This window comes from Pristiophorus japonicus, chromosome 2 (genome assembly GCF_044704955.1).
Source record: "Pristiophorus japonicus isolate sPriJap1 chromosome 2, sPriJap1.hap1, whole genome shotgun sequence".
NCBI lineage: Eukaryota > Metazoa > Chordata > Chondrichthyes > Pristiophoridae > Pristiophorus > Pristiophorus japonicus.
This window is the reverse complement of record NC_091978.1, coordinates 73,311,982-73,328,241: the sequence shown is the minus strand read 5'-3', so window position 1 is coordinate 73,328,241 and position 16,260 is coordinate 73,311,982. Positions and strand designations below refer to the sequence as shown.

At 44.4% G+C, this 16,260-nt stretch overlaps 1 protein-coding gene across 3 annotated transcripts in view; it reads right to left on the bottom strand.

The window, feature by feature from the left end:
* Positions 1-16,260, bottom strand: part of rai14 (retinoic acid induced 14) — a 386,053-nt gene that overhangs the window by 96,996 nt on the left and 272,797 nt on the right. For all 3 annotated transcript variants that reach the window (XM_070867929.1, XM_070867946.1, XM_070867937.1), the window contains exon 7: positions 5,336-5,406. In XM_070867929.1, the coding sequence (XP_070724030.1) occupies positions 5,336-5,406 (71 nt within the window). The remainder of the gene's footprint in view (positions 1-5,335; positions 5,407-16,260) is intronic.

Sequence of the window (16,260 nt, the reverse complement as noted above, 5' to 3'; positions counted from 1 at the left end):
CTGATGTCATGCAGACTTAACTAAATGAGCTGGACATTGACATCTATGATAGTGGGGGAAATCTCAGGAGGAGGTGGAATTGGATGATTCACTTGGCACTTTTGGCCGAAGATGCCCCAAAATATTTCCACCTCGTCTCTTGCACTCACATGTTGACTCTGCCATGGTTGAGGAATGTGATGTTCATGGAGCCGCCTCTTCCTCTTTCCATTAGTTACCTGCTTATTCACCACCATTTTACACTGGATGTGGTAGGGCTACTGTTGATTGTGGGACTACTTGGCTCTGCCTATAGTCTTTTGGTATTCAGAACACATGATGTGTTGTAGTTTCACTAAGTCAGAGCCTGATCCTGCTCCTGGCATGTCCTTTTACAATCCCAACTGAACCAGTGTTGATCTCCTGACTAAAGAGGGAGGGATGTGCCAGGCTATAAAATCACAAATTGTGGCAGTATGCAATTCTGCTGCTGGTGTTGGTTCACACACCTCATGGATGCTCAGTTTTAGGCTGTTAAGTCGGCCATTATTCCAACTTACTTAGCATGGTGATAGCGCCACACCACACAATGGTAAACGTTCTCACTGAAGAGAAGACATTGTCTTCATAAGAACAGTGTGGTGGTCATTCCTTCCAATGCTATTGTGGACAGAGATTTCTATGACAAGTAGGTTGTTGAAGAAATTACTGAGGAGCAGTAGCCTGAAGTAAGGCTGTTGGAAGAGTGAACAAGTGGGTTGCAGAGAGAATGGTTCATTCAGAATGCTTAGATGGGAGGAAAAGCACACATTTCCTTGCTGGTGGGATCAAACTGCAGAGGGCAGAAATATTGGAAGCTGAACAAGCAGATGCAGAACAAGCTAATGGAATAGGTGGTCAGGATGAAAGCATGTATCGGAAATGAGCCAGACACAATCAGAGGCCTTATCTATTGCATGGAGGAAAACCTGTGTTCAGGGACATTTCCAAAGCTCTGGGCCAGCAATTAGTCAGCAGACCCTTTCTTTTTCAGTTCTGATGGTGTTCTAACTGAAAATCTCAATTTGCTGACACACCTGTACATTTCCAGCACTTTCTGCTTTTAATTCCGATTTCCTGCATTTAGAGTTTTGATGTCAATTGTATAATCTCATTTGGCTTTAATAAAAGTGTTTATGAAGGGATGTGGGTCCACCTTCTATGTTGCTGTTACTTGATGACTGCAGTTACCTGAGTTATGTAAACATTGCTCTTTAAAAAATAAGCACAGCTTATGTGAAGGTTTCAGTCATGTTCTACAGAAAATGAACACATTATTATTGTTCAGACAAAACAACTATTGGGCAATTAACCATTAAGAATGAGTGCAACTCCAAGAATTCATTAATCTCAAGTTTGGATTGTTCTAATTGCCCGTGCCAAAACTAAGCTTTCAAACGTCAAAACTTGCATATTTATTTCTTGAGCAATTTTTTCTTCTACATTAGGTAGGTTGGCAAAAAGATGTGCCAAAGCAATCTTGTAAGGCTTTTAGTTCAGTCTCATGGGTTCAGTTGAGAAGTATACAATTTCACTTGATTAATGAAACATCAGTTTAAAGCTGGCAGAGAATACAAGACATCTAATGTTTGTCTTCATAAAAATAGAAGCTTGATCGAACAGGGGATTCAAAAGCTGCTCATGGTTCAAAAGGATTCAAACATGCTCATAAAATACGTAGATATAACGGGCCCAAGTTTGAACTGGTCATTAGAACGGCGCACCTCCGAGCCTTGCGCCTAGTATTTAGAATGAAAAGTGCACCTAAAAAGTACATCACTATTCTGAAGTGTCCGCGCAGCACAGCTTGAGCTGTGGGGGGCAGAGTCATCGACATGCTGTGTCTACACAGCAGACATGGGCGCGGGGCTAGGGCCCAGCGTATCTGTGAGTGCCGGCAGCGTTGCGCATGCACGTTGGAGCGATGCGCACTGGCAAAGAAACATTGGCTGGGTGGCCGATTTCCCATCCCTAGCCCCTGGCCGAACGGCCGAAGATATGCTGCTGCATGCTTTAGTGAGCTTTGCTGCTGGATGAACGATTTCCCACCCCTGGCCAAACAGATAGGCGCTGTGTGCTGCAGGTGGTGAGATAGGGACTTTTATTTTTTTATTTATTGATTGATTTATCATTTATTATTGATGATGGTCCTTTATTTATTTTTTTAAAGTGAAGGTGTTTCGTACTCTCTCTTCCCTTCCCCAGCCCCCATCTCTGGCTAGCTGCGCTGATTTCTTAACTCTACACAAGATTTTTCCTGGCGTACAAAAGTGGACACTTACTCCATTCTAATTTAGTTTGGAGTAACTTTTCTCAGTTCAAATGTGCAAAACAGGTGCAAGTGGCTGGACACACCCCCTTTTGAAAAAAAAACACAACTAAAACGAAACTAAATTAACTCACTAGAACTGGAGCAAACTAAATGTGGAGAATTGCAATTTCTCGGATACTCAAAAAAAAAAACTAGTTGCTCCAAAAAAATTGGAGCAAATCCAGTTGAAACTTGAGCCCAACATTTCTAAATATATAGATTTAACCTGGGATGCATTGTGTGTACTGGTATGTAACCAAAAATTAGTTTAAAAAAAATAAAGATAAGGCATTTGTAATTTTCTCCCTAGCCCCAAGAGTATACAAGGGAGCTGCTTTCTCATTCTTCAATGATCTATGAGAGTCAGCCAGAGCAGATTCCCCCGAAGGATTGTTTCTCTGCTTCCTGTCGTGAAGCACCTAACCGTTTCTTGGTTGCATCATACAACATGGCCCGAGGTCAAAAACACAGAAGAATGGAGGAAAATAGTATTTCCTTATTCCACGGTACCTTGCATTCATATTTTAACTGCAAAATTAAACTTTCCTCACAAATCTGAATAGATCAGACGGTATGAGTATGGAGTCATAGAGCCTACAGAAACAAAAATCCTAAAAGCAATTCTACCATCTTTACAGGAAAAGGTTGTGATTTTTTAATTATGCAGGAGAATGTCTATTGCATGTATGACCTAAATACAAACAGATTTTTAAATAATATATCCCATCAATAAATAAGCAGCTGCGACTATGTTTATGTGCGGTCTGAAATGGTCTGAAATAGAAGTCTCTCATAATTTGGCTGAAAAACAGTTCTGTGAGGAATACACAGTGTATATTCTAGTCCTGAGCAGGAAGAGGTGACCAAACAGAATAAAATTCCCTTTGCGGCCAAGGAAACAAAAAGCTTTTTGAGCTTCAGAGAAATGCTTTCTTTTATTTGAAAGTCGTGGATTTTGTGGAATCTATACACAACTGCAATATGAAGTTTCTACAAATGTTTCATAGTTATTTAGTGTAAACATGCTATAGGAATGAATACTCAAAAGTGTCATTTTTTTGAGCATTTTGGAACCAGACTATTTTAGTCACGCCGTTGGACTATTAAAATCTAAATAAGCTTAGGAAGAATCTTGTGCGCCATGTTACATTAAGTATTTCAAAATTTATTCTGCCAAAGATCACTCAAATGCAGACTACACATGCATTCAGTAAATGAATACATGCTGTGATCACTACAGTAATATCATAACAAGCATTTCTAAAAACTTATCTACCACACGTCATCATGAATCCTGATAGCAGTGTTCTGAAATATGCATAAATATCCTAAATATTTAAATTGAAACACAACAAAATCAAACTATCTTTTTAATTTGAATAAATATACCCTGTTTAAGGCATGAATGTATTCCCCAGCTGTTTACACTGTACATTAATGATTTAGACGAGGGGATTAAATGTAGTATCTCCAAATTTGCGGATGACACTAAGTTGGGTGGCAGTGTGAGCTGCGAGGAGGATGCTATGAGGCTGCAGAGCGACTTGGATAGGTTAGGTGAGTGGGCAAATGCATGGCAGATGAAGTATAATGTGGATAAATGTGAGGTTATCCACTTTGGTGGTAAAAACAGAGAAACAGACTATTATCTGAATGGTGACAGATTAGGAAAAGGGGAGGTGCAAAGAGACCTGGGTGTCATGGTACATCAGTCATTGAAGGTTGGCATGCAGGTACAGCAGGCGGTTAAGAAAGCAAATGGCATATTGGCCTTCATAGCGAGGGGATTTGAGTACAGGGGCAGGGAGGTGTTGCTACAGTTGTACAGGGCCTTGGTGAGGCCACACCTGGAGTATTGTGTACAGTTTTGGTCTCCTAACCTGAGGAAGGACATTCTTGCTATTGAGGGAGTGCAGCGAAGGTTCACCAGACTGATTCCCGGGATGGCGGGACTGACCTATCAAGAAAGACTGGATCAACTGGGCTTGTGTTCACTGGAGTTCAGAAGAATGAGAGGGGACCTCATAGAAACGTTTAAAATTCTGATGGGGTTAGACAGGTTAGATGCAGGAAGAATGTTCCCAATGTTGGGGAAGTCCAGAACCAGGGGACACAGTCGAAGGAAAGGGGTAAGCCATTTAGGACCGAGATGAGGAGGAATTTCTTCACCCAGAGAGTGGTGAACCTGTGGAATTCTCTACCACAGAAAGTTGTTGAGGCCAGTTCACTGAATATATTCAAAAAGGAGTTAGATGAAGTCCTTACTACTAGGGGAATCAAGGGGTATGGTGAGAAAGCAGGAATGGGGTACTGAAGTTGCATGTTCAGCCATGAACTCATTGAATGGCGGTGCAGGCTAGAAGGGCCGAATGGCCTACTCCTGCACCTATTTTCTATGTTTCTATGAATTGAATTTTCTTGAAAGTAATGGCTTGAAGGTAAAAGTGTTTAAATGCTTTATTGCAAGAAGAATGTCTTTTTTCTAATTAACTTTCTGGTGTCTACTTTTTTGTTTCAAGTATTTCAACAGTTACTAGATGTAACCTTCGTAAACTGAATTTTGTACCCATTTATAACTATTATAAATTGGCAAGGCATTGCAAGGAATTAACAAGCATAAACAACTTTTAATGAGACTGTAAATATCATTGATAGAAAGCAATCAGCCTGGGTGGAATAGTGGAGATGTCAAGATGCACAAATATTATGGAATGTTTCTCAGTTGCCTTGGGGAATGGGTCAAGGGAGAAATTTTGCTGAACATTCTCTGACAATTAAGTAAATTGGGTAGAGTCAATAATAGGTTGTACATGGTATATGGTATGTGGGAAGTACAGTTACAGGACAAGCATGATATACTTGAGACATTTAATATAATATATAAAGATTACATTTTTATTATGTAATTAAGATCGATCAAGTCATTCAAAAATTGTGTAGCTGGATTCGATAAAATATTTTTGCATCACTTAATGGAGAACTGAAAGATACAAGGTGGATACGTACTGCGTCCTTGATATTAATCGGGCACTTGTGTTCACACATCAGTTGAACAATGGAAATAGAACCACTTGCAGCTAAAAATTAAAAAGTGAGTTAGTAGTGTGTCCTTATTTAAACTGGCATCAGTTTATGCCATTTATTAATGTTTTTAAAATCACAAATTCTTATTTTATACCACAATTACGAGACTGAAATCAATAGGATAATTTTTCCTTGAATAAAATTGTGCCATAATTTTTCAATAGAGTTCATATTTTTATATGGGAAATTTGCCCCAAACCCTTGTACTTGTCCAGGGAACCACCGAGAAGGAGTTCCTTGTCTGGCCCGAGGTAGGTGGGGTCGGGCAGCTGAGGTAAAAGGGAGGGAGGGGGGCTTGGGCGAAGTCGGTTCACCGAGGTGGGGGAATCCGGATATCAGAACATTTTCCGGTTTCCGGATGCCCCCGCCACGGATCGGCCCGATGTCCAGATTCTGGAACATTTTGGAACTCTGGATTTTGGAGGTCTTAAATATGGAAACCAAAACTGTACACAATATTCCAGGTGTGGCCTCACCAATACCCTGTATAACTGTAGCAAGACTTCCCTGCTTTTATACTCCATCCCCTATGCAATAAAGGCCAAATTTCCATTGGCCTTCCTGATCACTTGCTGTACCTGCATACTAACCTTTTGTGTTTCATGCATCAGGACCCCCAGGTTCCGCTGCACTGCAGCATTTGGAAATTTTTCTCCATTTAAATAATAACTTGCTTCTCGAATTTTTTCTGCCAAAGTACATAACCTCACACTTTCTAACATTATACTCCATATGCCAAAATGTTGCCCACTCTCTCAGCCTGTCTATGTCCTTTTGCAGATTTTTTGTGTCCTCACACATTGCTTTTCCTCCCATTTTGTATCGTCAGCAAACATAGAAATATATAAGTTTACATCGCAGAAGGAGGCCATTTCGGCCCATCTTGTCCGTGCCGGACGACAAAGAGCCCTCGATCAGCAGCCCTGAGGTTACATATAACCTATGAACAATGAACAATGAACAATGGCGCAGAGGTAAAGAGCACTCAGTCCAACCAGTCCGCCCCACACAACTGCAACACCCCTAACACTGAAACATTCCACACTCCACCCCAACTGGAGCCAAGTGATGTCCTGGGAGAGGCAAAAATAAGATAAAAATCCAGGCCAATTGGGGAAAAAAAATTCTGGCAAAATTCCTCTCCGACCCATCCTGCCGATCGAAACTAGTCCAGGAGATCACCCTGGCCGTATTCGATTCCCTGCAGTACATACCATCATAGAAACATAGAAAATAGGTGCAGGAGTAGGCCATTCGGCCCTTCTAGCCTGCACCGCCATTCAATGAGTTCATGGCTGAACATGCAACTTCAGTACCCACTTCCTGCTTTCTCGCCATACCCCTTGATCCCCCGAGTAGTAAGGACTTCATTGAACTCCCTTTTGAATATATTTAGTGAGTTGGCCTCAACTACTTTCTGTGGTAGAGAATTCCACAGGTTCACCACTCATTGGGTGAAGAAGTTTCTCCTCATCTCGGATGTAAATGGCTTAACCCTTATCCTTAGACTGTGACCCCTGGTTCTGGACTTCAACATCGGGAACATTCTTCCTGCATCTAACCTGTCTAAACCCGTCAGAATTTTAAACGTTTCTATGAGGTCCCCTCTCATTCTTCTGAACTCCAGTGAATACAAGCCCAGTTGATCCAGTCTTTCTTGATAGATCAGTCCCCCCATCCCGGGAATCAGTCTGGTGAATCTTCGCTGCACTCCCTCAATAGCAAGAATGTCCTTCCTCAAGTTAGGGGACCAGAACTGTGCACAATACTCCAGATGTGGCCTCACCAAGGTCCTGTACAACTGTAGCAACGCCTCCCTGCCCCTTAACTCAAATCCCCTTGCTATGAAGGCCAACATGCCATTTGCTTTCTTAACCGCCTGCTGTACCTGCATGCCAACCTTCAATGACTGATGTACCATGACACCCAGGTCTCGTTGCACCTCCCCTTTTCCTAATCTGTCACCATTCAGATAATAGTCTGTCTCTCGGTTTTTACCACCAAAGTGGATAACCTCACATTTATCCACATAATACTGCATCTGCCATGCATTTGCCCACTCACCTAACCTATCCAAGTCACTCTGCAGCCTCATAGCATCCTCCTCGTAGCTCACACTGCCACCCAACTTAGTGTCATCTGCAAATTTGGAGATACTACAGTTAATCCCCTCGTCTAAATCATTAATGTACAATGTAAACAGCTGGGGCCCCAGCACAGAACCTTGCGGTACCCCACTAGTCACTGCCTGCCATTCTGAAAAGTATCCATTTACTCCTACTCTTTGCTTCCTGTCTGACAACCAGTTCTCAATCCACGTCAGCACACTACCCCCAATCCCATGTGCTTTAACTTTGCATATTAATCTCTTGTGTGGGACCTTGTCGAAAGCCTTCTGAAAGTCCAAATATACCACATCAACTGGTTCTCCCTTGTCCACTTTACTGGAAACATCCTCAAAAAATTCCAGAAGGTTTGTCAAGCATGATTTCTCTTTCACAAATCCATGCTGACTTGGACCTATCATGTCACCATTTTCCAAATGCACTGCTATGACATCCTTAATAATTGATTCCATCATTTTACCCACTACTGAGGTCAGGCTGACCGGTCTATAATTCCCTGTTTTCTCTTTCCCTCCATTTTTAAAAAGTGGGGTTACATTGGCTACCCTCCACTCGATAGGAACTGATCCAGAGTCAATGGAATGTTGGAAAATGACTGTCAATGCATCCGCTATTTCCAAGGCCACCTCCTTAAGTACTCTGGGATGCAGTCCATCAGGCCCTGGGGATTTATCGGCCTTCAATCCCATCAATTTCCCCAACATAATTTCCCGACTAATAAAAATTTCCCTCAGTTCCTCCTCCTTACTAGACCCCTCTGACCCCTTTTATATCCGGAAGGTTGTTGGTGTCCTCCTCAGTGAATACCGAACCAAAGTACTTGTTCAATTGGTCCGCCATTTCTTTGTTCCCAGTTATGACTTCCCCTGATTCTGACTGCAGGAGACCTACGTTTGTCTTTACTAACCTTTTTCTCTTTACATACCTATAGAAACTTTTGCAATCCGCCTTAATGTTCCCTGCAAGCTTCTTCTCGTACTCCATTTTCCCTGCCCTAATCAAACCCTTTGTCCTCCTCTGCTGAGTTCTAAATTTCTCCCAGTCCCCGGGTTCGCTGCTATTTCTGGCCAATTTGTATGCCACTTCCTTGGCTTTAATACTATCCCTGATTTCCCTTGATAGCCACGGTTGAGCCACCTTCCCTTTTTTATTTTTACGCCAGACAGGAATGTACAATTGTTGTAGTTCATCCATGCGGTCTCTAAATGTCTGCCATTGCCCATCCACAGTCAACCCCTTAAGTATCATTCGCCAATCTATCCTAGCCAATTCATGCCTCATACCTTCAAAGTTACCCTTCTTTAAGTTCTGGACCATGGTCTCTGAATTAACTGTTTCATTCTCCATCCTAATGCAGAATTCCACCATATTATGGTCACTCTTCCCCAAGGGGCCTCGCACAATGAGATTGCTAATTAATCCTCTCTCATTACACAACACCCAGTCTAAGATGGCCTCCCCCCTAGTTGGTTCCTCGACATATTGGTCTAGAAAACCATCCCTTATGCACTCCAGGAAATCCTCCTCCACCATATTGCTTCCAGTTTGGCTCGCCCAATCTATGTGCATATTAAAGTCACCCATTATAACTGCTGCACCTTTATTGCATGCACCCCTAATTTCCTGTTTGATACCCTCCCCAACATCACTACTACTGTTTGGAGGTCTGTACACAACTCCCACTAACATTTTTTGCCCTTTGGTGTTCTGCAGCTCTACCCATATAGATTCCACATCATCCAAGCTAATGTCTTTCCTAACCATTGCATTAATCTCCTCTTTAACCAGCAATGCTACCCCACTTCCTTTTCCTTTTATTCTATCCTTCCTGAATGTTGAATACCCCTGGATGTTGAGTTCCCAGCCCTGATCATCCTGGAGCCACGTCTCCGTAATCCCAATCACATCATATTTGTTAACATCAATTTGCACAGTTAATTCATCCACCTTATTGCGGATACTCCTTGCATTAAGACACAAAGCCTTCAGGCTTGTTTTTTTAACACCCTTTGTCCTTTTAGAATTTTGCTGTACAGTGGCCCTTTTTGTTCTTTGCCTTGGGTTTCTCTGCCCTCCACTTTTCCTCATCTTCTTTCTGTCTTGTGCTTTTGCCTCCTTTTTGTCTCCCTCTGTCTCCCTGCATTGGTTCCCATCCCCCTGCCATATTAGTTTAACTCCTCCCCAACAGCACGAGCAAACACTCCCCCTAGGACATTGGCTCCGGTCCTGCCCAGGTGCAGTCCGTCCGGTTTGTACTGGTCCCACCTCCCCCAGAACTGGTTCCAATGCCCCAGGAATTTGAATCCCTCCCTGCTGCACCACTGCTTAAGCCACGTATTCATCTGCGCTATCCTGCGATTCCTACTCTGACTAGCACGTGGCACTGGTAGCAATCCCGAGATTACTACTTTTGAGGTCCTACTTTTTAATTTAGCTCCTAGCTCCGTAAATTCATTTCGTAGGACCTCATCCCTTTTTTTTTTACCTATGTCGTTGGTACCAATGTGCACCACGACAACTGGCTGTTCCCCCTCCCTTTTCAGAATGTCCTGCACCCGCTCCGAGACATACTTGACCCTTGCACCAGGGAGGCAACATACCATCCTGGAGTCTCGGTTGCGGCCGCAGAAACGCCTATCTATTCCCCTCACCATTGAATCCCCTATCACTATCGCTCTCCCACTCTTTTTCCTGCCCTTCTGTGCAACAGAGCCAGCCACAGTGCCATGAACTTGGCTGCTGCTGCCCTCCCCTGATGAGTCATCCCCCTCAACAGTACTCAAAGCAGTGTATCTGTTTTGCAGGGGGATGACCACAGGGGACCCCTGCACTACCTTCCTTGCACTACTCTTCCTGCTGGTCTTCCATTCCCTATCTGGCGGTGGACCCTTCTCCTGCGGTAAGACCAACTCGCTACACGTGCTACTCACGTCATTCTCAGCATCGTGGATGCTCCAGAGTGAATCCACCCTCAGCTCCAACTCCGCAACGCGGATCGTATCTGCGCCAGCCAACAAGAGGTTATCCAGTCTAATCCTAATTACCAGCTCTTGGTCCATAACCCTGCAGGTTACGGCACTTTAAGTGCCCACCCAAGCACCTTTTAAATGTGGTGAGGATTTCTGCATCCACCACCCTTCCAGGCAGTGAGTTCCGGACCCCTACAACCCTCTGCGTGAAGAAGCACCCACCCCCGCCACCACCTTCCTCAAATCCCCTCTGAACCTTCCACCAACCACCGTAAAACTATGCCCCTCATCATAGACCCCTCCACCAATAGAAATAGGCCCTTGCTACTCACTATATCCAGGCCCCTCAAAATTGTGTACACCGCAATGAGGTCTCCTCTCAACCTCCTCTGTTCCAATGAGAACAAACCCAGCCTATCCAAACTGTCTTCATAGCTAAGATTCTCCATTCCAGGCAGCATCCTAGTAAATCTCCTCTGCACCCTCTCTAGTGCAATCATGTCCTTCCTATATTATTGCGACCAGAACTGCACGCTGTACTCCAGCTGTGGCCTAGCCAGAGTATTATACAATTTAAGCATAACCTCCCTGCTCTTGTATTCTATGCCTCGGCCAATATGGCAAGCATTCCGTATGCCTTCTTAACCACCTTATCCACCTGGCCTGCTACTTTCAGGGATCTGTGGACAAGCACTCCAAGGTCCCTTTGTTCATCTATACTATTAAGTGGCCTACCGCTTAATGTGTATACCCTTTCCTTATTAGCCCTCCCAAAGTGCATTACCTCACACTTATCCGAATTAAATTCCATTTGCCACTGCTCTGCCCACCTGACCAGTAGATTGATATTCTCCTGCAGTCCATGACTTTCCTCTTCATCAACCATACAGCCAATTTTAGTGTCATCTGTAAACTTATCATACTCCCTATATTCAAATCTAAATCATTGATATATACCAGTACTGAGCCCTGCGGAACCCCACTGGAAACATCCTTCCAGTCACAAAAACATCAACCATTACCCTTTGCTTCCTACCTCTAAACGAGTTTTGAATCCAACTTGCCACTTTGCCCTGGATCCCATGGGCTTTAACTTTCATGACCAGTATACCATGTGGGACCTTATCAAAAGCTTTGCTAAAGTCCAAATACACTACATTGTATGAACTATCCTCATCGACCCTCTTGGTTACCTCCTCAAAAAATTCAATCAGGTTAGTCAAACACCATCTGCCCTTAACAAATCCACACTGACTGCCCCTAATTAATCCTTGCCTTTCCAAATGTAGATTTATCCTGTCTTTCAGGATTTTGTACAATAATTTTCCCACTACTGAGGTTAGGTTGCCAGGCCTGTAATTACGTGGCCTATCCCCTTCTCCCTTCTTAAGCAAGGGTACCACATTAGCAGTCCTCTAGTCCTGCAGCACCATGCCCAAATCCAAAGAGGACTGCAAATTGATGATCAAGGCCTCTGCTATTTCCTCTTTTACTTTGCTCAACTTGGCTATGTTACACTCAGTCCCTTCTTCCAAGTCGTTAATATAGATTGTAAATAGTTGGGGTCTAGCACTGATCCCTGCGGCATCCCACTAGTTACTGATTGCCAACCTGAGAATAAACCATTTAACCCGACTCTCTGTGTTCTGTTAGTTAGCCAATTCTCTAACCTTGCTAATATATTACCCCCAACCCTGTGAACTTTTATCTTGTGCAGTAACCTTGTCAAATGCCTTCTCGGAGTCCAAATACGCCACATCCACCGGTTCCCCTTTATCCACCCTGTTCGTGACATCCTCAATGAATTCCATCAAATTTGTCAAACATGACTTCCCCTTCATAAATGCATGCTGACTCAGCCCGACTGAATTATGCTTTTCCAAATGTCCTGCTACTGCTACTTTAATAATGGACTCCAACATTTTCACAACCACAGATGTTAGGCCAACTGGTCTATAGTTTCCTGCTTTTTGTCTGCCTCTTAAAAAAGAAATAGAGGCGTTACATTTGCAGTGTTCCAATCTGCTGGGATCTCCTCAGAATCCAGGGAATTTTAGTAAATTACAACCAATACATCCACTCCCCTGCCTTTACTTCTCTTAAGACCTGAGGATGCAAGCCATCAGGTCCAAGGGATTTATCCGCCTTTAGTCCCATTATCTTACTGAGTATCACCTCCTTGGTGATTGTGATTGTGTTAAGTTCCTCCCCCCCCCCCCATAGCCCCTTGACTATTGACTGTTGGGATAGTGTTTGTGTCCTCTACTATAAAGACTGATACAAAACATTTGTTCAGAGTTTCTGCCATCTCCATGTTCCCCATCACTAATTCCTCAGTCTCGTCCTCTAAGGGACCAACATTTACTTTAGCCACTCTTTTCCTTTTTATGGCCCCAAGGGGCCAAGTTTCCCGATTTGCGCCTGATTTTTAGGAGCAACTGGTGGAGAACGGACTATCTTAGAAATCGCAATTCTCCACATTTTTTTTTCTGCAGTTCTAGTCAGGTAGAACAGTTCTACTTTGGAACAGAATTTTTTCTTCAAAAGGGGGAGTGTCCGGCCACTGACGCCTGATTTCAAAGTTTCCACAGTGAAAACGTACTCCAAACTAACTTAGAATGGAGCAAGTGAAGATTTTTGTAGAACTGAAAAAACCTGTTCTACACATTAAAAAAATCAGGCGCAGGTTACAAATTAGGCGTCCAGAACGAGGTGGGGGGGGAGGGGGGGGAAGGGAAGTCATTAAATTCTACAATAAATCCTTATTTATACTTCTACAAATATTATACAAATAAATCTAACCTGAGTAAACATTTATAAGCAAAGAAAAGATGAAATAAACCATCTTCCTACCTGTGTGAAAGTGCTTCAGGCACGGAGAATGCTGCAGTCAGCCTGAGGCGGCCGTTCTTCCCGTGGTGGGGGAAGGAGGCGCCCGTTCTTTCCCGCAGGGGGGGGGGGGGCGGGGGGGAGGAGGCGCCCGTTCTTCCCGCGGGGGGGGGGTGGGAAAGGAGATGGGGGGGCCGGGGGGAAGGAGAAGGGGGAGGGAGGCTGAACGGGCCAGGCCCGAGACTTCAGGCAGGGCCCGTCCCCAGCACCAGATTTACAGGTAGGTGGCGTTGGGTCGGGTCGGGGGGTGGTGGGAGGGAGGTCAGTTCGGGTCGGGGGGAGAGGGAGGTCAGGTCGGGGGGAGGGAGGTCAGGTCGGACCCAGTCCAGGGGGGGGGGGGGGAGGGGGAGGGGAAGCAGGAGTCGGGTCGGGTCCGGAGGCGGGAGTTGGGTCGGAGTCGGGTCCGGTCTGGAGGCGGGAAGCGGGAGTCGAGTCGGGGCGGGAGGAAGCAGGAGCTGGCCGTGGGAGGAGCTTTATTCACGCAGTCCCAGTGAAGCCATTCGGCCAGGGCTAGGGGCTGCGTGCTTCGGGCCCCTTCCACACAGTTTCGGACGCCTGGAGCTACTGCACTTGCGCGCCCACTGTAGCGCGCATGTGCAGAGGTCCCGGCCCTGTTTTTTGCACAGGGACCTGGCTCCGCCCCCTACAGCTCGTGTTGCGCTGCGCCGAGGGCCAGAGGACCTGCAGGGAGGTGGAGAATCTGGAGGGTTTTTTTAGGCGCACTTTGTGGCGCGAAAAACGGGCGTCCAGGTCGGGACTGCACCGTTCTAGGCGCGGCTCAAAACTTGGGCCCTATATACCTACAGAAACTGTTAACTGTTTTTACATTTCGTGCTAGTTTACTTTCATTGTCTATCTTCCCTTTCTTAATCATTTTTTGTCATTCTTTGCTGGCTTTTAAAAGCTTCCCAATCTGCTGTCCTCCCACTAATTTTGGCAACTTTGTATGCCCTTGTTTTTAATTGGATATCATCATTTACTACTTTAGTTAGTCACAGATGGCTATCTTTTCTTTGACACCCTTTCCTCCTCACTGGAATATATACCTCCGTTCATCAACCGTCCTACACTTTAATCTGTTTTCCCAGTCCACTTTAGCCAACTCTGCCCTCATACCTTTGTAGTCTCCTTTATTTAAGCTTAGGTTGAGATCCAAATTTCTCACCCTCCATCTGAATTTGAAATTTAACCATGCTACGATCACTCATTCCAAGGGGATTCTTTGCTGGGAGATTGTTTTTTAATCCTGTCTCATTACACAGGACCAGATCTAAGATAGCCTGTCCCAGTTGGTTCCGTTACATATTACTCAAGGAACCCGTCCCTTATGCACTCTTCTTCAAGGCTACCCTGACCAATTTGATTTGTCCAATCAATATGGAGGTTAAAATCACCTTTGATTATTGCTGTTCCCTTTTTACAAGCCCCCAACTATTTCCTGGTTTATTCTCCGACCAACAGAGTTGCTACTGTTAGGGGGCCGATAGTATATGCCCACCAGTGACTTTTTCCCCTCATTATTTCTTATCTCCACCCAAATTGTTTCAACATCCAGATTATTTGAGCCAGTATTGTTTCTCACGATTGCAGTGATTCCATCCTTTATCAACAGAGTTACCCCACCTCCTTTTCCTTTCTGTCTGTCCTTCCGAATTGTCAAGTACCCCTAAATGTTTCGTTCCAGTCTCGGTCACTTTGCAACCACGTCTCTGTAATGGCTATCAGATCATACCCATTTGTAACTATTTGTGCCGACAGCTCATCTAATTTGTTACGAATGCTGCGTGCATTTAGATAAAGAGCTTTAAAATATGTTTTCTTCTATTTTCTCCTGCTATGACTTCAGTTTCTGATACATTCTTATGTTTATGGATTCTGTCCCTTTCTGGTTTTCGTTTCACCCAATGCTACCCTGCTCTATTGCCTTCACCTTGTTTTTTGAGCTTTTCTGCTCACCTGATCCCTCCCCCCAACTAATTAGTTTAAAGCTCTCTCTGCAAGCCCTAGTTATTCGGTTCGCCAGGACCCTAGTCCCAGCATGTTCCAAGTGGAGTCCGTCCTGACGGAACAGCTCCCTCCCAGTGTGCTAGTGCCCCAGGAACCAAAACCCATTTCTCCCAGACCAGTCTTTGAGTCACGAGTTTAGCTCTGATCTTAATAACCTATGTAAATTTGCTCGTGGCTCGGGTAGTAATCCAGAGATTATTACCTTTGTGGTTCTGCTTTTTAATTTGGCCCGTAGCTGCTCATAATCCCTTAGCAGAACCTTCTTGTCTGTCCTATCTATGTCGTTGGTACCCACGTGGACCACGACAACTGGATCGATCCCCTCCCACTCCCAAGTTCCTCTCCAGCCCTGAGGAGATCATGATTGATCTTCAACCTCAACTCCACTTTCCTGTACGATCCTCATATCCTTTGATTTCCTTAATATCCAAAAACCTATTGATCTTTGTCTTGAATATACTCAATGACTGAGCCTCCACAGCTCTCTCGGGTAGAGAATTCCAAAGACTCACCACCCTCTGAATGAAAAATTCTCTCATCTCAGTCCTAAATGGCCGACCCCTGGTTCTTGACCCCCCAGCCAGAGGAAACTTCCTCCCTGCATCGACCCTGTCAAGCCCTGTAAGAATTTTAAATGTTTCAATGAGATCTTTGTGTCTTAATGCAAGGAGTATCCGCAATAAGGTGGATGAATTAACTGTGCAAATAGATGTTAACAAATATGATGTGATTGGGATTACGGAGACATGGCTCCGGGATGATCAGGGCTGGGAACTCAACATCCAGGGGTATTCAACATTCAGGAAGGATAGAATAAAAGGAAAAGGAGGTGGGGTAGCATTGCTGGTTAAAGAGG